The sequence below is a fragment of the Oncorhynchus keta genome, chromosome 4 (genome assembly GCF_023373465.1).
Source record: "Oncorhynchus keta strain PuntledgeMale-10-30-2019 chromosome 4, Oket_V2, whole genome shotgun sequence".
Classification (NCBI taxonomy): Eukaryota; Metazoa; Chordata; class Actinopteri; order Salmoniformes; family Salmonidae; genus Oncorhynchus; species Oncorhynchus keta.
The window spans coordinates 78591096-78612753 of record NC_068424.1 but is presented as its reverse complement, the minus strand read 5'-3'; the positions used below and the strand labels follow the sequence as shown (position 1 = coordinate 78612753).

Here is a 21658-nt window from a genome sequence, read left to right as displayed (position 1 = left end):
AACAGAACCTTACTAACATGTGGAACTACTGGAAGTAACAGAACAGAACCTTACTAACCCATGGAACTCCTGGAAGTGACGGAACAGAACCTTACTAACCCATGGAACTCCTGGAAGTGACGGAACAGAACCTTACCAGTTGCTGGGTGCAGGTAGAACCTTCCCCCCTCGTTGCCGGAGACGATGGAGTAGACGATGGATTCCGTCTCGGTCCCATCTCTAGTGAGGGCAGAGACGCTGATGACCTCTGACCCTACCAGGGTGGATTCTGGGATCTGGGCGGAGTACTCCTGGCTTAAGAATACCGGCTTGTAGTTGCTCAGGTCGACAACATGCACAGTAACTGTGGCGATGGAGTACAGCTGTCGGGGAAGCCCCCTGTCGGTGGCTTTGACCTTGAGTTCAAAGGTCGACCGAGTGTTTTCGGCCAGCGACCTCTCCAGGCGCAGGATACCAGAGAACTCTTCTAATGAGAAGTGTCCGCTGTTGTCCTCGAGTAGAGAATACTTCACCTCAGAGTTTATACCTGCAGAAGGGGAGGAGAGAATAGGAGTCAGTCTGGTTGTTCTGAGCAGAGACTATTTCATATAGAGACAGGGCACTATCTAGCTACTATTATCTCTATGGTATTTCACCTCAGAGTTCATATTGTCAGTCTGGTTGGTTTAGCACCACAAGTTTAGGTTTCTTCCAAAGTATGCTAATCCCAACAGTAGGTAATAACTTAATATACAGCTACGAGTTAATGGGCTTATCAAAACAATATGCAAAGTGCAATTATGAAGAAGACTCAACTAATAAACAGTCATAAAAAAATGCCAAACAGCCATAAAGCTCAGGATAATACATGATTAGATATGTGTTTCTGCACCTACAGGACTGTCTGTCTGTCTGTCTGTCTGTCTGTCTGTCTGTCTCTCTGTCTCTCTGTCTCTCTGTCTCGCTTCCCTCTCCCTCTCGCTTCCCTCTCGCTTCCCTCTCGCTTCCCTCTCGCTTCCCTCTCCCTCTCCCTCTCGCTTCCCTCTCGCTTCCCTCTCCCTCTCCCTCTCGCTTCCCTCTCCTCTCCCTCTCTCCCTCTCGCTTCCCTCTCCCTCTCGCTTCCCTCTCCCTCTCGCTTCCCTCTCCCTCTCGCTTCCCTCTCGCTTCCCTCTCCCTCTCGCTTCCCTCTCGCTTCCCTCTCCCTCTCGCTTCCCTCTCCCTCTCGCTTCCCTCTCCCTTCCCTCTCCCTCTCGCTTCCCTCTCCCTCTCGCTTCCCTCTCCCTCTCGCTTCCCTCTCCCTCTCGCTTCCCTCTCGCTTCCCTCTCCCTCTCGCTTCCCTCTCGCTTCCCTCTCCCTCTCGCTTCCCTCTCCCTCTCGCTTCCCTCTCGCTTCCCTCTCCCTCTCGCTTCCCTCTCCCTCTCGCTTCCCTCTCGCTTCCCTCTCCCTCTCGCTTCCCTCTTCCCTCTCGCTCTCCCTCTCCCTCTCGCTTCCCTCTCGCTTCTCTCTCCCTCTCAACTTTAGCCACTTTAATAATGGAAAAATTGATGTAATCAATTTATCACTAGCCACTTTATATAATGCTTACATACCCTACATTACTCCTCTCATATGTATATACTGTATTTTATACCATCTACTGCATCTTGCCTATGCCGTTCTGGCATCACTCATTCATATATTTTTATGTACATATTCATTCCTTTACACTTGTGTGTATAAGGTAGTTGTTGTGAAATTGTTAGGTTATATTACTTGTTAGAGATTACTGCATGGACGGAACTAGAAGCACAAGCATTTCGTTATGCATTAACATTTGCATGTGACAAATACATTTGATTTGATGAGAAGAGAGAAAAAAACTAAGAAAATGATTGCCCTAACTCAGTAGATATCGAAGGGTTCTCCAGGTTTACCCATCCCTGATTCCAGGTCTGGTAGCTTAAACGTCTGAAGGTGAACAATGAGGTAAGGTATGGCAGAAGTTTATGCAAGAGGGCTTTTAAGTCAACAAAAAAAGAGCGCAATGCATCGCTCTACGAGTCTTCAGAGAGGGCCATTTTCTGGTACAGAATGCATGCGATGTGTTCTGAGCTTCATACCCATAACAAAGCGTAGTGCACTGTGGTAAACTACATCCAATGACTTCAGTGTATTGCCTGCTGCATTCATATAGACAATATTGCCATAGTCTAAAGCCATCAGAAATGTTGACTGAATTATTTGTTTTCTGCTATTTAACAAAATACAGGACCTGTTCTTATAGAATAAGACTATTTGAATTCTTAATTTCTTAATCAACTTATCAACATGTTTTTTGAAAGATAGCTTTTCGTCAATCCAGATGCCTAGATCTTTAAATTCAATATGCATAAATTAGTGTTCCGCTTGTTGACTCATATCCTGCAGTCCCGTTGGTTATATCCACAGAGGGGGCGGGGTTTAGGGTCATGAAATATTATGTGGAGGTGGGTGGCAGTCAGGAAGTATATAGGAGAATAGTTTCTCTGTTATCACCTGGGGAATACGAGAACAGTCTACATGTTATGACCTGGGGATGTATATAGGAGTAGAGCCTCTGATACATGAAGGGGACATTTTGATTCTACCATAGAAATAGAATTACTAGATCAGACAAAGCCCCTCAAACCATGCCTCAGAATGCAAATGTCCATTCTAGTCATTCTGATTCTATAGATTTTAGCACATGAAATAAAATAACTAGATCAGCAAAGCCCCTTCAGACTCTCCCTCAGAATGTTTAGACTTTTCATTTGATATCAATAACATAACTTACCAGTGTCAGGGTCTTTGGCGTAGATGACGGCGATGGGTGTCCTGACGGTGGTGTTGTGGAACACGGTGATTTCATAGTGGTTGTTGGAGAACTTGGGAGGGTTGTCATTCATATCCTGGATCATGAGTAAGACGTCTGCCTGGCAGGAGCGACCTCCGCCGTCTGTGGCTTTAACTTCCAGATCATACTCCATCATCTTCTCCCGGTCCAACTGGGCCAGGGTGAACAACTCCCCTGTCACAGAGAAGAAGAACAGATAATTAGATGAACATATTATAGATAACTTATTCCTTCTAAGTCCATCTCCTAGTGGAGCAGAGGGCCTCACATACAATATGTAGATGGATAGATTTAGTCTAAGTAAAGATGAAACTGACTGTTGGTGATGGGAAAAATCACTGAGATGTACAGTATCAGTCAAATGTTAGGACACACATACTTATTCAAGGGGTTTTCTTTATTATTACTATTTTCTACATTGTAGAATAATAGTGAAGACATCAAAACTATGAAATATCACATATGGAATCATGGAGTAACCAAAAAAAGTGTTAAACAAATCAAATATATTTTCTATTGAAGATTCTTCAAAGTTCATTAGAGTTAGCTGCACCTCCAATTGCACCACAAATAAATGTTTCACAGAGCTCCAGCAACAGACATATGTCAACATCAACTGTTCAGAGGAGACTCTGTGAATCAGGCCTTCATGGTCGAACTGCTGCAATGAAACCACTACTAAAGGACACCAATAATAAGAAGAGACTTGCTTGGGCCAATAAACACGAGCAATGGACATTAGACTTGTAGAAATTTGTCCTTTAGTCTGATGAGTCCAAATTTGAGATTTTTGGTTCAAACCGCCAATGGCTTTGTGAGATGCAGAGTAGGAGAACGGATGATAGCCGCATGTGTGGAGGTGTGATGGTGTGGGGGTGCTTTGCTGGTGACACTGTCAGTGATTTATTTAGAATTCAAGGCACACTTAACCTGCATGGCTACCACAGGATTCTGCAGCGATACGCCATCCCATCTAGTTTGCGCTTAGTGGGACTATCATTTGTTTTTCAACAAGACAATGACCCAACACACCTCCAGGCTGTGTAAGGGCTATTTGACCAAGAAGGAGAGTGATGGAGTGCTGCATCAGATGACCTGGCCTCCACAATCACCCAACCTCAACCCAATTGAGATGGTTTGGGATGAGTCGGACAGCAGAGTAAAGAAAAATCAGCTCACAAGTGCTCAGAATATGTGGGAACTCTTTCAAGACTGTTGGAAAAGGATTCCAGGTGAAGCTGGATGAGAGAATGCCAAGAGTGTGCAAAGCTGTCATCAAGGCAAAGGGTGGCTACTTTGAAGAATCTAAAAAATAAAATAGATTTTGATTTGTTTAAACAACTTCTTGCCGCACCCATCCCGTTAGCTGGATCATTTTCGTCAACATCCGCTGAATTGCAGAGCGCCAAATTCAAATTAAATGACTAAAAACATTTAATTTTCATGAAATCACAAGTACAATATAGCAAAACACAGCTTAGCTTGTTGTTAATCCACCTGGTGTGTCAGATTTCAAAATAGCTTCACAGCAAAAGCTATCCAAGCGTTTATGTAAGGACATCTCTTTCAGCAGACAAAACATTACAAACAGCTAGCAGCAAAGTAGATTGGTCACGAAAGTCAGAAAAGCAATAAAATTAATCGCTTACCTTTGATGATCTTTGGATGTTGGCACTCACGAGACTCCCAGTTACACAATAAATGTTCCTTTTGTTCCATAGACATTATTTTTATATCCAAAATACCTCCATTTGGTTGGCGCGTTTTGTTCAGAAATCCACAGGCTCGAGCGGTCATGACGGGGCAGACGAAAATTCCAAATAGTATCCGTAAAGTTCGTAGAAACATGTCAAATGTTTTTTATAATCGATCCTCGGGTTGTTTTTACAATAAATAATCAACACTATTTCAAATAGGAGAGAGAGAGAAAATGTCTGCTCCAAGCTGGCACCCAGCCATCCACTGATGCGATGTGATCCTTCTCGCTCATTTTTCAGAATAAAAGCCTGAAACTATGTCTAAAGACTGTTCACACCACGTGGAAGCCATAGAGAAAGGAATCTGGTTGATATCCCTTTAAATGGAGTGAAGGCATGCAATGGAACAGGGAGATTCGTTTCTCTTAGGCACTTCCTTGTTGGATTTTCCTCAGGTTTTCACCTGCAATATCAGTTATGTTATACTCACAGACAATTCTTTGACAGTTTTGGAAACTTTAGTGTTTTCTATCATAATCTGACAATTATATGCATATTCTAGATTCTGGGCCTGAGAAATAGGCAGTTTCAGTTGGGTACGTTTTTCATCCAAACATCAAAATACTGCCCCCTACACTCAACAGGTTAACACTTTTTTGGTTACTACATGATTCCATATGTGTTTTTTCATAGTTTTGATGTCTTCACTATTATTCTACAATGTAGAACAGTCAAATACAGAAAAACCCTTGAATGAGTAGGTGTATCCAAACTTTTGACTGGTACTCTATATCACAATGGTGGAGAAAAACACTGAGATGTATATCACAATGGTGGAGAAAAACACTGAGATGTACATCAAAATGGTGGAGAAACACACTGAGATGTACATCAAAATGGTCGGAGAAACACACTGAGATGTATATCAAAATGGTGGAGAAAAACACTGAGATGTATATCAAAATGGTGGGGAAAGGGCCAGAGGGTAGGCCTATACATTCTTTAAAAACATTTGACAAAATATTTACTGAAATCTATCAAGAACAAAACCGTGAGAAGTACATATAAATCACAAAATGTTTACATTTCTGGTCGTCATTCACCGTGCTACCAGTGTCATAACATTACTTTGGATAGACGGCCATATCAAAGCTTCTCCTAGCATATATGTAATGTGATAGCACACATTCTTAAGATTGTGAGCTCTGTTTGACTTTACAATAATGAAGAGAGATTGATGATGGGCTTGTGCTATGACAAACAGGAAGTATGGTTGATGAGAAGCCAAAGCACCAAATATAGAAAAAACACCAAACCTTTGTGTCGGTCTGACGGAAGACACCATCTTGTCTTCTTTGAAGTCCTCAGTTTAAGTATTTTGTAAGAATGGAGATGCAATCTCTCAACTCAATCAAAAACAGATTTCAATTAGGGGGCCTCTTTCTGCTTAGACCCCAAATAAAAGATGTCTCTAACCTGTCTTTTGATCAAGATGGAACTTGTCTGCGTTGGGACCGTGGAGGGTGTAGGACACTAGTCCGTTGGTGCCGATGTCTGGGTCTGACGCTGAAACCTTCATGATGAACATGCGTGACGGGGAATTCTCCATGACGACCTCTGTGTACAGCAACTGAAACATTGATAGTTAGCTACATCTTAGGTCAAATTGCAGTTGTTGACACATTCACATTTCATTCATGCTTAGGTAGGCTACCGCTGCTGGATGTGTTATGGAGAGTGTCTTTGGAAAGTATTCAGACTTGACTTTTTCCGCATTTAGTTACGGCACAGCCTTATTCTAAAATAGATTACATTGTTTTTTCCCCTCATCAATCCACACACAATTCCCCATAATGTCAAAGCAAAAGCAGGTTTTTAGACATTTTTGCAAATGTATTTCTAAAAAAGAATAATAAGGAAATATCACATTTACATAAGTATTCAGACCCTTTACTCAGTAAAGTGATTACAGCGTTTACAGCCTCGAGTCTTCTTGGGTATGACCTGTATTTGGGGAGTTTCTCCCATTCTTTGGTTTTCATCAAGAATCTCTCTTCACTTTACTCTGTTCATCTTTGCCTCGATCCTGACTAGTCTCCCAGTCCCTGCCGCTGGCAAACAATCCCAAGCATGATGCTGCCACCACCATGCTTCACCGTAGGGATGGTCTCAGGTTTCCTCCAGACATGAAGCTTGGCATTCAGTCCAAAGAGTTCAATCTTTTGGCAAACTCCAAGTGGGCTGTCATGTGCCTTTTAATGAGGAGTGGCGATTAAGGCCTGATTGGTGGAGTGCTGCAGAGATGGTTGTCCTTCTGGAAGGTTCTCCCATCTCCACAGATGAACTCTGTCAGAGTGAACATTGGGTTCTTGGTCACCTCCCTGACCAAGGCCCTTCTCCACCAATTGCTCAGTTTGGCCGGGCAGCCCGCTCTAGGAAGAGTCTTGGTGGTTCCAAACTTCTACTATTTAAGAATGATGGAGGCCACTGTGTTCTTGGGGACCTTTAATGCTGTAGACATTTTTTGGTACCCTTCCCCAGATCTGTACCTCGACACAATCCTGCCTCGGAGCTCTACGGGCAATTCCTTCCACTTCATGGCTTGGTTTTTGGTCTGACATGCACTGTCATCTGTTGGACCTTTTATAGACAGTTGTGTGCCTTTCGAAAACATTGCAAACAATTGAATTTACCACAGGTGGACTCCAATCAAGTTGAAGAAACATCTCAAGGATGATCATTGAAAACAGGATGCACCTGAGCTCATTTTCAAGTCTCATACCAAAGGGTGTGAATACTTATGTAAATAAGGTATTTATTTTTTATAAATTTGCAAAAATGTTTTTTTTTTTTAAATCAGTTAGTCATTAAGTTGTATTGTGTGTAGATTGCTGAAGATTTGTATTTATTTAATCCATTTTAGAATAAGGCTGTAACGTAATGTAACGTACAGGGTTGGAGCGAGCGGTCGCATCGCACTTCGAGCGGTCGCATCGCACTTCGCTCCGCAGGTAGTATAACTTTTTCATTACATTTCATTATAGTACAACGGTTGATTTGTCTAATCTTAGCAATTTCTTCTTAGCTAGCTACATAGCCGTCCTTGTACCAGAGATAATTGCATAATTATCGTATTTCGTCGCCCTAACGTAGCCTTCACTGCTATTCGCCCAGCAGCTAGCAAACGCTAGCAAACGCCCACAGATTAGCTGCACTGTAGTACTATTACACTCAACTGAACGACTTGATCAGTTTAGTGTTAGCTAGCTACATAGCTGTCTTTGTATCCAAGATAATTGTATAGTTTAGAGTGTGTAGTCTTGGAGTGATTATCTTAATTTACCGAGGTTAGCTAGCCAGCTATTTGTCGTCCTTAACGTAGGAGACTCTGCTAGCTAGCCAACAGCTAACAGCTAACAGCTAGCCAACGTCTACTGAATCGAACTCAACAACCCGGTCGCACTCACAGGTAGTATCACATTTTAATTTCATTTCATTACAGTACAACGGTTTGATTTGTTTGATCGTAGCTAGCTACATAGCTAGCTACATAGCCGTCTTTGTATCAAAGATAATTGTGTAGTCTAGAGCGATTTTCTAGGTTAGCTAGCCAGCTATTGTCGTTCTTTTAATGCAACGTAACGTAAACAACACTGCTAGCTAGCCAGCTAGCCCCCGAATAGCAGCACTGCAGAAACTATTACACTCAACGGAACGACTTGATTAGTGTAGTGTCAACAACACAGCTACTCCCAGCTAGCCTACTTCAGCAGTACTGTATCATTTTAATCAATAAGATTCTTGCTACGTAAGCTTAACTTTCTGAACATTCGAGACGTGTAGTCCACTTGTCATTCCAATCTCCTTGCATTAGCGTAGCCTCTTCTGTAGCCTGTCAACTATGTGTCTGTCTATCCCTGTTCTCTCCTCTCTGCACAGACCATACAAACGCTCCACACCGCGTGGCCGCGGCCACCCTAATCTGGTGGTCCCAGCGCGCACGACCCACGTGGAGTTCCAGGTCTCCGGTAGCCTCTGGAACTGCCGATCTGCGGCCAACAAGGCAGAGTTCATCTCAGCCTATGCCTCCCTCCAGTCCCTCGACTTCTTGGCACTGACGGAAACATGGATCACCACAGACAACACTGCTACTCCTACTGCTCTCTCTTCGTCCGCCCACGTGTTCTCGCACACCCCGAGAGCTTCTGGTCAGCGGGGTGGTGGCACCGGGATCCTCATCTCTCCCAAGTGGTCATTCTCTCTTTCTCCCCTCACCCATCTGTCTATCGCCTCCTTTGAATTCCATGCTGTCACAGTTACCAGCCCTTTCAAGCTTAACATCCTTATCATTTATCGCCCTCCAGGTTCCCTCGGAGAGTTCATCAATGAGCTTGATACCTTGATAAGCTCCTTTCCTGAGGACGGCTCACCTCTCACAGTGCTGGGCGACTTTAACCTCCCCACGTCTACCTTTGACTCATTCCTCTCTGCCTCCTTCTTTCCACTCCTCTCCTCTTTTGACCTCACCCTCTCACCTCCCCCCCTACTCACAAGGCAGGCAATACGCTCGACCTCATCTTTACTAGATGCTGTTCTTCCACTAACCTCATTGCAACTCCCCTCCAAGTCTCCGACCACTACCTTATATCCTTTTCCCTCTCGCTCTCATCTAACACCTCCCACACTGCCCCTACTCGGATGGTATCGCGCCGTCCCAACCTTCGCTCTCTCTCCCCCGCTACTCTCTCCTCTTCCATCCTATCATCTCTTCCCTCTGCTCATACCTTCTCCAACCTATCTCCTGATTCTGCCTCCTCAACCCTCCTCTCCTCCCTTTCTGCATCCTTTGACTCTCTATGTCCCCTATCCTCCAGGCCGGCGCGGTCCTCCCCTCCCGCCCCATGGCTCGACGACTCATTGCGAGCTCACAGAACAGGGCTCCGGGCAGCTGAGCGGAAATGGAGGAAAACTCGCCTCCCTGCGGACCTGGCATCCTTTCACTCCCTCCTCTCTACATTTTCCTCCTCTGTCTCTGCTGCTAAAGCCATTTTCTACCACTCTAAATTCCAAGCATCTGCCTCTAACCCTAGGAAGCTCTTTGCCACCTTCTCCTCACTCCTGAATCCTCCCCCCTCCTCCCTCTCTGCAGATGACTTCGTCAACCATTTTGAAAAGAAGGTCGACGACATCCGATCCTCGTTTGCTAAGTCAAACGGCACCGCTGGTTCTGCTCACACTGCCCTACCCTGTGCTCTGACCTCTTTCTCCCCTCTCTCTCCAGATGAAATCTCGCGTCTTGTGACGGCTGGCCGCCCAACAACCTGCCCGCTTGACCCTATCCCCTCCTCTCTTCTCCAGACCATTTCCGGAGACCTTCTCCCTTACCTCACCTCCCTCATCAACTCATCCCTGACCGCTGGCTACGTCCCTTCCGTCCTCAAGAGAGCGAGAGTTGCACCCCTTCTGAAAAAACCTACACTCAATCCCTCCGATGTCAACAACTACAGACCAGTATCCCTTCTTTCTTTTCTCTCCAAAACTCTTGAACGTGCCGTCCTTGGCCAGCTCTCCCGCTATCTCTCTCTGAATGACCTTCTTGATCCAAATCAGTCAGGTTTCAAGACTAGTCATTCAACTGAGACTGCTCTTCTCTGTATCACGGAGGCGCTCCGCACCGCTAAAGCTAACTCTCTCTCCTCTGCTCTCATCCTTCTAGACCTATCGGCTGCCTTCGATACTGTGAACCATCAGATCCTCCTCTCCACCCTCTCCAAGTTGGGCATCTCCGGCGCGGCCCACGCTTGGATTGCGTCCTACCTGACAGGTCGCTCCTACCAGGTGGCGTGGCGAGAATCTGTCTCCTCACGGCGCGCTCTCACCACTGGTGTCCCCCAGGGCTCTGTTCTAGGCCCTCTCCTATTCTCGCTATACACCAAGTCACTTGGCTCTGTCATAACCTCACATGGTCTCTCCTATCATTGCTATGCAGACGACACACAATTAATCTTCTCCTTTCCCCCTTCTGATGACCAGGTGGCGAATCGCATCTCTGCATGTCTGGCAGACATATCAGTGTGGATGACGGATCACCACCTCAAGCTGAACCTCGGCAAGACGGAGCTGCTCTTCCTCCCGGGGAAGGACTGCCCGTTCCATGATCTCGCCATCACGGTTGACAACTCCATTGTGTCCTCCTCCCAGAGCGCTAAGAACCTTGGCGTGATCCTGGACAACACCCTGTCGTTCTCAACTAACATCAAGGCGGTGGCCCGTTCCTGTAGGTTCATGCTCTACAACATCCGCAGAGTACGACCCTGCCTCACACAGGAAGCGGCGCAGGTCCTAATCCAGGCACTTGTCATCTCCCGTCTGGACTACTGCAACTCGCTGTTGGCTGGGCTCCCTGCCTGTGCCATTAAACCCCTACAACTCATCCAGAACGCTGCAGCCCGTCTGGTGTTCAACCTTCCCATGTTCTCTCACGTCACCCCGCTCCTCCGCTCTCTCCACTGGCTTCCAGTTGAAGCTCGCATCCGCTACAAGACCATGGTGCTTGCCTACGGAGCTGTGAGGGGAACGGCACCTCAGTACCTCCAGGCTCTGATCAGGCCCTACACCCAAACAAGGGCACTGCGTTCATCCACCTCTGGCCTGCTCGCCTCCCTACCACTGAGGAAGTACAGTTCCCGCTCAGCCCAGTCAAAACTGTTCGCTGCTCTGGCCCCCCAATGGTGGAACAAACTCCCTCACGACCCCAGGACAGCGGAGTCAATCACCACCTTCCGGAGACTCCTGAAACCCCACCTCTTTAAGGAATACCTAGGATAGGATAAGTAATCCTTCTCACCCCCTCCCCTTTAAGATTTAGATGCACTATTGTAAAGTGACTATTCTACTGGATGTCATAAGGTGAATGCACCAATTTGTAAGTCGCTCTGGATAAGAGCGTCTGCTAAATGACTTAAATGTAAATGTAATGTAAATGTAATTTGGAAAAAGAAAAAGGGTCTGAAAACTCCCGAAGGAACTGTATGTAATGAACTGTTATTAAAGTCCTTAGGTTGGTACAACGTGCTTAAGTTGTATAAGACGTGTGGTATATCATCTACAGGGATCTAAATATATATTGACGTACCTGCACACACAGAGGACTGTTATCGTTGATGTCTAGGACATGGACCTCTACCGTGGCAGGGGCCTCGAATCTCCCGTCTGTAACGATGATCTTCAGGGAGTACTTATCTTTGGCTTCACGGTCAAGAGACTCTTTGAGGACCAGCCCCCATTCCTCTCCCTCTTGCACAATGGAGAACTGGCCCAATGGGTCTCCGTCTAAGGAAAAACATTTGAATGTAATGCATCAATGCCAATGCTACCTGGAGGCCTACATGAGTTTGGTCATCACCACCACATTTCTTCCTGTCAATGTAGTCACTTTTACACTTAGAATGAACCATTATAGGAGACATGTTGCTCTGTTATCATAAGCCATTATTATAGTAGATACATATTGCTCTGCTTTAATACGCCATTATAGTAGATACACTGCTCAAAAAAATAAAGGGAACACTAAAATAACACATCCTAGATCTGAATGAATTAAATATTCTTATTAAATACTTTTTTATTTACATAGTTGAATGTTTCTGACAACAAAATCACACAAAAAGTATCAATGGAAATCAAATGTATCAACCCATGGAGGTCTGGATTTGGAGTCGCACTCAAAAATGAAGTGGAAAACCACACTACAGGCTGATCCAACTTTGATGTAATGTCCTTAAAACAAGTCAAAATTAGGCTCAGTAGTGTGTGTGGCCTCCACGTGCCTGTATGTATGACCTCCCTACAACGCCTGGGCATGCTCCTGATGAGGTGGCGGATGGTCTCCTGAGGGATCTCCTCCCAGACCTGGACTAAAGCATCCGCCAACTCCTGGACAGTCTGTGGTGCAACGTGGTGTTGGTGGATGGAGCGAGGCATGATGTCCCAGATGTGCTCAATTGGATTCAGGTCTGGGGAACGGGCGGGTCAGTCCATAGCATCAATGCCTTCCTCTTGCAGGAACTGCTGACACACTCCAGCCACATGAGGTCTAGCATTGTCTTGCATTAGGAGGAACACAGGGCCAACCTCACCAGCATATGGTCTCACAAGGGGTCTGAAGATCTCATCTCGGTACCTAACGGCAGTCAGGCTATCTCTGGCGAGCACATGGAGGGCTGTGCGGCCCCCCAAAGAAATGCCACCCCACACCATGACTGACCCACCGCCAAACCGGTCATGCTGGAGGATGTTGCAGGCAGCAGAACGTTCTCCACGGCGTCTCCAGACTCTGTCACGTCTGTCACATGTGCTCAGTGTGAACCTGCTTTCATCTGTGAAGAGCACAGGGCGCCAGTGGCGAATTTGCCAATCTTGGTGTTCTCTGGAAAATGCCAAACGTCCTGCACGGTGTTGGGCTGTAAGCACAACCCCCACCTGTGGATGTCGGGCCCTCATACCACCCTCATGGAGTCTGTTTCTGACCGTTTGAGCAGACACATGCACATTTGTGGCCTGCTGGAGGTCATTTTGCAGGGCTCTGGCAGTGCTCCTCCTGCTCCCCCTTGCACAAAGGCGGAGGTAGCGGTCCTGCTGCTGGGTTGTTGCCCTCCTACGGCCTCCTCCACGTCTCCTGATGTACTGGCCTGTCTCCTGGTAGCGCCTCCATGCTCTGGACACTACGCTGACAGACACAGCAAACATTGCCACAGCACGCATTGATGTGCCATCCTGGATGAGCTGCACTACCTGAGCCACTTGTGTGGGTTGTAACTCCGTCTCATGCTACCACTAGAGTGAATGGTCCTTCTGTAGCTCAGTTGGTAGAGCATGGTGCTTGTAACGCCAGGGTAGTGGGTTCGATCCCCGGGACCACCCATACGTAGAATGTATGACTGTAAGTCGCTTTGGATAAAAGCGTCTGCTAAATGGCATATATTATTATATTATTATAAAGCACTGCCAGCATTCAAAAGTGACCAAAACATCAGCCAGGAAGCATAGGAACATTGTGTTGTTTAAGTGTTCCCTTGATTTTTTTGAGCAGTGTATTACTCTGTTATAATAAGCCATTAAAGTAGACATATTGCTCTGTTAAAATTACCCATGACTTTAGTATATATATATTGCTCTGTTATAATAACCCATGACTTTAGTATATATATATTGCTCTGTTATAATAACCCATGACTTTAGTATATATATATTGCTCTGTTATAATAACCCATGACTTTAGTATATATATATTGCTCTGTTATAATAACCCATGACTTTAGTATATATATATTGCTCTGTTATAATAACCCATGACTTTAGTATATATATATTGCTCTGTTATAATAACCCATGACTTTAGTATATATATATTGCTCTGTTATAATAACCCATGACTTTAGTATATATATATATTGCTCTGTTATAATAACCCATGACTTTAGTATCTATATATTGCTCTGTTATAAGAAGTCATTACTATAGTATAAATATATATTGCTCTGTAAAATAAGCCATTATAGAAGATATATTGCTCTCTTAAAATTACCCATGACTATAGTATATATATATTGCTCTGTTATAATAACCCATGACTTTAGTATATATATATATTGCTCTGTTATAATAACCCATGACTTTAGTATATATATATTGCTCTGTTATAATAACCCATGACTTTAGTATATATATATTGCTCTGTTATAATAACCCATGACTTTAGTATATATATATTGCTCTGTTATAATAACCCATGACTTTAGTATATATATATTGCTCTGTTATAATAACCCATGACTTTAGTATATATATATTGCTCTGTTATAATAGCCCATGACTTTAGTATATATATATATTGCTCTGTTATAATAACCCATGACTTAAGTATCTATATATTGCTCTGTTATAAGAAGCCATTACTATAGTATAAATATATATTGCTCTGTTATAATAACCCATGACTATAGTATAAATATATATTGCTCTGTAAAATAAGCCATTATATAAGATATATAGCTCTGTTATAATACACCATTATAGTAGATATATTCCTCTGGAGAAGTACTGTGCCCATCTTTTTCTTATTTAAATATTGTTCATAATGCTGATAGGCCTGAGAAAACGACTAATCAACGACTTCAAAAAAAGTGTATGTGATCAATCATTCAATCAATCAAATGAATCAATCAACAAGACTCACATGTGATGTAACACGTGATCTGCCTGTTTTCTTTAGTCACATCCAGATCAACAGTCGTCAGGCTCATGATGACCTCCCCAGGCCTAGTGTTCTCCATGACAGACCCATGGTACACGTCCTCCGTGAACCGAGCAGGGTTGTCGTTCTCGTCAGTCACCGTCACCTCCACTAGAACTGAGGACGAGAGCTTAACCTCCCCTCCGTGGTCAGTAGCCACCACTGTGAAGATGTAGTGCTGAGTCGTCTCACAGTCTGTTTCTCTCAGAGTAGTTATCCAACCGCTCTCACTGTCGATGGAGAAGACATCGGTGACGTCATCGGGTTCGGCTTCCAAGGTGTAGGTCACCTGTCCATTGGTGTCTTGGTCAGGGTCGTTGGCAGTCACCTGGATGGATGAATGGATAAATGATATAAAACTAAACTGCCCCAAAAAGGGAATTTGATTTGCACATCTTGAACACAGAAATCATAAAGAATCGCATACAACATTCAAGTACAAAAATATTATATCAGTGAAAAAAAGATCTGAAAGAACATACCTGGATGACGGTGGTTCCTGGTGGCATGTTCTCAGCCAGGAAGGCCTTGTAAGGGTTGGCCTCGAACACCGGCACGTTGTCATTCACATCCTGGACCTGGATGCTGACCGACACCAGCGAGGCCACGTCGGTCCCGTTGTGGTTGCCTTGAGCAATAACATCTATCTGATACCACTTGGTCTTCTCGTGGTCAATGCTCTTCTGGACGAGCAGAGTACCGCTCTCTTTATCCAGAGCAAACACTCTGTCTCTGTTACTCTCCACTGTGTCGCCATTGACCAGGCTGTAGATGACTGGCATGTCGGAGTCGGCCTTGATCGTCCCGATCTCTGTTCCAATGGAGATGTCCTCGGCTGCGGAGAAGGTGTACAGTGGCTCGGAGAACTTCGGAAGAGAGACCTCAGGTGGTACTACTTTCACCTGCACCGGAACCGTGGAGTTGTAGAATGGTAATCCGCCGTCCCGAGCCTTGACTTTGAAGTTTAATATCTTGTTCTCTTGACCTATCAGGCTCTCTTTGACGCTGACTATGCCAGTGAAGGGGTTGATCTCGATGATGTCCTGGGTCACTTCCTCTGCTTCCTCCACGGTGTAGGTGACGTCAGCATTTTTACCGTCGTCTGCGTCGTACGCCATTATCTGAATCACGGGAGAACCTTTGTTTACAGTAGACTGGATTGAGACCTGATACTCTGATGCTTTGAACTGAGGGGCATTATCATTTTCATCTGTCAGGATAATCTTCACAGTGCAGAACGCTACTTTCCCTCCTCCATCTTTAGCCATCACCTTGATGGCGATCACTCTTTGAGATGGGTTCTCTCGATCTAAAGGTTGAGATGTTACGATCTGTCCATTCTTGTCTATGGAGAATTTGTCATCTGCCAGTTTGTTGATGATTGTGTAGTCCACGCTGCCGTAAGGTCCATCGTCAGGATCTATGGCGGCCAGGCGAATCACACGTGTTCCAGCCTCAGCGTTCTCAGCTAGTTCCGCCTCGTAAATGTTTTTGTTGAAATAGGGACTGTGTTTATTAGTGTTCATCATATCAATGTTCACAGGGGCTGTGTTCTGGAAAACTCCATCTGACACAGCCACGGTGAGGTTGTAGAATGGGTCCACATTTCTCTTGCAAACGTTAGAAAAGGAGATAATCCCGGAGGATTCGTTGATGGCGAAGTATCTTCCCTCATTACCTGAGAGGATCTTATACTGTAGATTGTTCAAGTCTCTGGTGTCGGGGTCCGAAGCTTGAATTCTTATGACGATGTGGCCACATTTGGCCAATTCATCCAGTGTTGCCTGATAGTGGGTCTTGGAGAAGTTTGGAGGGTTATCGTTGACATCGGTTATGTTAACAATGACATAGGCATCGCTGCTCAGTGGGTTCGTGCCATTATCTATGGCTGTGATCTTTAACTGGAAGCGTTTTGTCTTCTCATAGTCCAACACCTGTGTCGTAACAATTAGACCACTCTGGGGGTCTATTTTAAAGAAGTCCTTTTCATTTTCCCCCGTCCCCATAATATGGAAGGTTAAGTCTCTATTTCTGCCGGAGTCTCTATCTGTGGCTGATATCTGTAATACAGACGTGCCTATGGGCAATCCTTCAGGTATATCCACCGTGTCCGTCAGCTTGGAGAAGATAGGAGCGTTATCGTTAACATCTTCAACCTCTATTTCGACAGCGGCCTCTGAAAAGGAGCCCGTCACAGAGTCAGTGGCTCGTACCGTCAATAGATGCATTGTCTGGCTCTCATAGTCCATCAAATCAGTGACACTCAACACTCCTGTTTTAAAATCTATGTGAAAGTTTTTCGAGGGATTCTCCTCTTCCAGATTGTAAATAAGCCGGTATCCCTCAGGGGTTCTTGCTTGTACATGCAAGATGGTGGTGAAGGGAGATAAGTTTTCAGGGACTTTTAGAGGATAGAGCAAAGTCTGAAAAATGGGGTTGGTGCGATTTCTCACCGTGATACTCAGCTCTGCTGAAGTGGTCCAACTGGGCGAGCCCTCGTCTGTGGCCAGGACAGTCAGGGTATATTTATTAGTAGCTTCAAAGTCTATAGGCCACTGAAGGGACACGTCACCAACATAAGGGTCTATCCTAAAGAGATCAAAATCCTCCTCCAACAAGTACATAATAGAGCCATTTTCTCCCAGATCACTGTCAGACGCCATGACTTGAAAGATTACATCTCCTGGGTCTGTGTCTTCCGAGATCATCACGGAGTGAGGCAGGTTCAAGAACCCTGGTGGATTGTCATTGATGTCAGATATGTAAACGCTGATGTGGGTTATTGCCCAACGAGGGGGACTCCTCATGTCTCTCACCTCCACCACTATGTCATAGACATCCTGCTCCTCTCTGTCGAAGGGGACGCCGGTGGTCTCAAGCACCCCTGATGTTGGCACTATAGCAAACCGTCCCATTGGGTTCAATACCGAGTAAATCAGAGGCTCGTTCAAGTAGCTACCTGAAGCTCTCAACACAGCTAACATTTTGACCGTCATCGAGTTCTCATCAATGGTGGCTGCATACAATCCCTGCTCAAATTTAAGATGGCCGCCTGCTGTTATGTTGGTGACATTTATCTTAACCGTGGCAAGGTCTTTGTACAGGCTGTCAGAGGCTTTTACCAGCAGCTGGTAAAAGGATTTAAACTCTGAAACATTGTTTACAGAGATAGCACCAGTGGAAGGATGAATGAGAAAAGCATCGTGAAGGTTGCCCTCTGTGATGCTGTACGAGACAGCTGAATCTGCATCTTGTGCCATGACCCGTACAACCTCCATCTCTCTGACGGGAGGGAAGATGATGGACGACTCGTACACCGGCCTAGAGAATTTGGGGGAACAGTCATTGATATCCAGGACACGGATTGTGACTCTGGCTGGCTCTGCTGCGCACAGCGACGGTTCCCCTGAATCCCGTACCTGAATGCTGAAGTGAAACTCAGGTGTTTCTTCAAAGTCCACCTCAGATATCACAGAGAGTGTACCCATGCTGGGATCTATCTTGAAGACTTTCATCGCTTCCGGCTCCAGGATTTGGAAGACTAGGAGAGAGTTAGAGTCCCTGTCAGCGTCAGAGGCTCGTATCACCAGAGGTGTGTTGCTCTCCCCCATCACCATGCTGTTTATGTGAGCAGACTCACTAATCTGGCCATGGAATTTCTCCCGGAGGAACACCGGCGGGTTATCATTCTCATCTATCACATAGACGTAAACAACCGTATCTGACGAGGCTCCTGCCGAGGTGCTGGCACGCACTTTGAGTCTGTAAGAGAGACACCTCTCGAAGTCGAGCCTTGCTTGGACAGAGAGAACTCCGGACTCTGCATTGATGTGGAAGGTTCCGTCAGGGTCTCCATCTTTGATGCTGTAGTGGACTGCGGATGGGCTGGCTGCTGAGACAGTGATCACGGGAGTTCCCAGAGGACTGGCTTCACTGACTTCTGAGAAGAACTCATCAGAGGGGAACCTGGGAGAGAGAAGAGAGAATGTTTTTTATTAGCAATTAGGAAAGCAGTACACAATATCAGTAGTAGCTGACGTTGAATTATTTGATACAATTTACAAATTAAAACATTTAAGAATGATCAAACTACATACTACTAGTTTATATACATATTAACCTGGGAGGGGTTCTGTCTGAGAGCAGGACGGTGATGGAGACAGAACAGAGATCGCTGTGCTGGGGAAAACCCTGGTCTGTGGCCTTCACTGTCAGATGAAACTGCTCCTGGGGTAGGCTGTCCAGACGTTTGGCGATAGTGATACTCCCCAACTCGCCATCAATGTCAAAGGTGTTGTCAACATTCCCTGGAAAGATGAACAATGACCAAATAAAAATGAACAAATTATTTTACAAACATATTTTTGGTGTATATAATGTTTTAAATTGTCAACACATTTGCCTATATGTGAGGGTAAAGTACAAATCTCAAATAATGATTTTATAATAGAATATACTTCTATACTCTTTTAAAGAATGCTAAAAACAGATTATCATGCTTGAAGAACATTCACAATTTAAATCCATCATAATCTACCCCCCCCATAATCTCTGATCTGTGTTGTACCTGAGTGAAGGGAGTAAATAATCTGAGCGTTGCTCCCCATGTCCTTATCCACAGCCTTGACACGCAGCACCTCTGTCCCAGCCGCAGCCAGATTGGTGATAGTTCCCTCATAGCCGGCCGCCAGGAAGGCAGGAGAGTGGTCGTTGAAGTCCTCCACATAAACCACTGCCTTCACATAGTTTCTTTTCACTGGGATCTCCTGATCTCGAACCTACGGAGTAAAATGAGATGGTGAGAGCGGGACAGTGGGGGATGTTAACTTAATCCAAATTCAAACTCCTAGATAACCAGAAAAAAATGATTGCTGTAATCAGACAGAGATTACTTTGTAGAACTGTTATGATAGATACGCTGTACTTTAGATCCTCCATGTTTTCAAATGGTAAGGGAGATGACTAAAAAACATCAACAACATTACCATCACAATGAGGGTGTGCACAGAAATCTTCTCACGGTCCAGCTGCTCAGTCATGACCAGAACACCACTCTTAGAGTCCAGATGGAAGCTCTTCAGGCTGTCTGGATGGACGCTGCTGTGGAGCGAGTAGATGAGTTTGCTGTTTCTGTCTTGGTCCTGAGCAGAGATGTGGAGGATGTCCTTCCGCGGAGAGGTTTCTTCCGGTACTCTGACTTCGTAGATGGACGTCATGAACTTGGGTCGATGCTCGTTCATGTCCAGCACCTGGATATATGCCTAGGAGACAGACAGACAGACAGACAGACAGACAGACAGACAGACAGACAGACAGACAGACAGACAGACAGACAGACAGACAGAGCAACTTTAATCTAAAGTTTTACCATAATACCTACTAATTTACGATGTATTTCAGGTGTGTATCACCTGTGTGGTTGCGACCTGATGCCCGTCTGTAACCTGTACAGTCAGATTATAGTTGGACTTCTTCCCTGCATCCAGAGGCCTGGCGATCACGATGCTGCCTGTGTTCCTCTCAATGTCAAAGTCCTGCTCCTCATCGCCCCCTGAGGTAGAACAACACAACAGATAGGAGACGGTAGAAATAAATCAATATCATTCAATCACCCCATACAACGACAGTTTGAAGTTTGACAGGTCGATAAAAAAAAGTATATACTGTACTTTTACGTACCCTACATTACTCATCTCATATGTATATACTGTACTCTTACGTACCCTACATTACTCATCTCATATGTATATACTGTACTCTATACCATCTACTGCCTCTTGCCTATGCCGCTCGACCATCACTCATCCATGTATTTATATGTACATATTCTTATTCATTCCTTTACACTTGTGTGTATAAGGTAGGTGTTGTGAAATTGTTAGATTACTTGTTAGATATTACTGATCTGTGAACTAGAAACACAAGCATTTCGCTACACTCGCATTAACATCTGCTAACCAAGTGTATGTGACCAATAAAAATTTGCTTTGATTTGATTTGATTTGACGTCAGAGTTACCGATGTTAGTCCTCACCTGTGATGTCATACCACAGTAGCCTCTGTGTCTCCGTGAGGATGATCCCCACCATGTGAGTGACAGGATCCGTCTCCATGACAGCGAAGGTGAAGTGTGGCTCGTCAAACGTCAGCGGATCGGAGGTGGGCTTCGGCTTGGGGATCCACTCTACGTCGAGGCGGACTGTCGACGATCTCACCGGACTCCCATGATCCTCTGCTTTGATCTGACAGAGGGAATGGATGGAATGGAGAGACAATGCTAATGTTATTGCGCTGGGGTGTGTATCTTTGTGTTACTCATCACACTACATGAGAACATGACAGGGTTGGTGTTCATCACAATGGTGTTGTGATGCAACTTCACATGCACGTTTACTCTCTACATGTGAACGAGAGTCATGAAAGAAGATGCGGTTGTTTTTGTTTTGGAATAGCAGGTGTCCTAAAGAGTGCTCCACCATTGCGTGTGGTTGTGAAAAGCAGAAGAATCTGTGGAACATGTTAACTATGTGGTTGTCCACGTACCGTGAGGATGCTGTAGTTGCCTGCTGTAAAGTCCCCGTGTGCCGTCACCACCCCAGTGTCTGGATGGATCTCAAACCTCTCGTCCTGGTTGTCCTGGAGACTGAAGGTGACCTCAGCATTGGGCCCTTCATCGTCGTCCTGGGACACCATCCGATACACCTCCGCCTGTGGTTCCGCCCCCTGAACCCTGTGTTGCTCAGGTAGTTTTACCTGGAACCAATCAATGAATTAATCAGTCACATTTATTTATAAAAGCCCATTATTACATCAGCAGCTGACACAAAGAGCTTT

General features: G+C 45.1%; 1 protein-coding gene across 1 annotated transcript in view; it reads right to left on the bottom strand.

The window, feature by feature from the left end:
• The window catches only part of LOC118375186 (protocadherin Fat 2-like), a 76748-nt gene that overhangs the window by 30184 nt on the left and 24906 nt on the right, over positions 1 to 21658 (bottom strand). Inside the window, exons 6-17 of the mRNA XM_052516678.1 lie at positions 21368 to 21577; positions 20859 to 21066; positions 20236 to 20375; positions 19810 to 20085; positions 19392 to 19602; positions 18945 to 19131; positions 15307 to 18790; positions 14768 to 15152; positions 11666 to 11862; positions 6007 to 6160; positions 2774 to 3007; positions 137 to 526 (exon numbers count right to left, since the gene is read on the bottom strand). Coding sequence (XP_052372638.1) covers positions 137 to 526; positions 2774 to 3007; positions 6007 to 6160; positions 11666 to 11862; positions 14768 to 15152; positions 15307 to 18790; positions 18945 to 19131; positions 19392 to 19602; positions 19810 to 20085; positions 20236 to 20375; positions 20859 to 21066; positions 21368 to 21577 — 6076 coding nt within the window. The remainder of the gene's footprint in view (positions 1 to 136; positions 527 to 2773; positions 3008 to 6006; positions 6161 to 11665; positions 11863 to 14767; positions 15153 to 15306; positions 18791 to 18944; positions 19132 to 19391; positions 19603 to 19809; positions 20086 to 20235; positions 20376 to 20858; positions 21067 to 21367; positions 21578 to 21658) is intronic.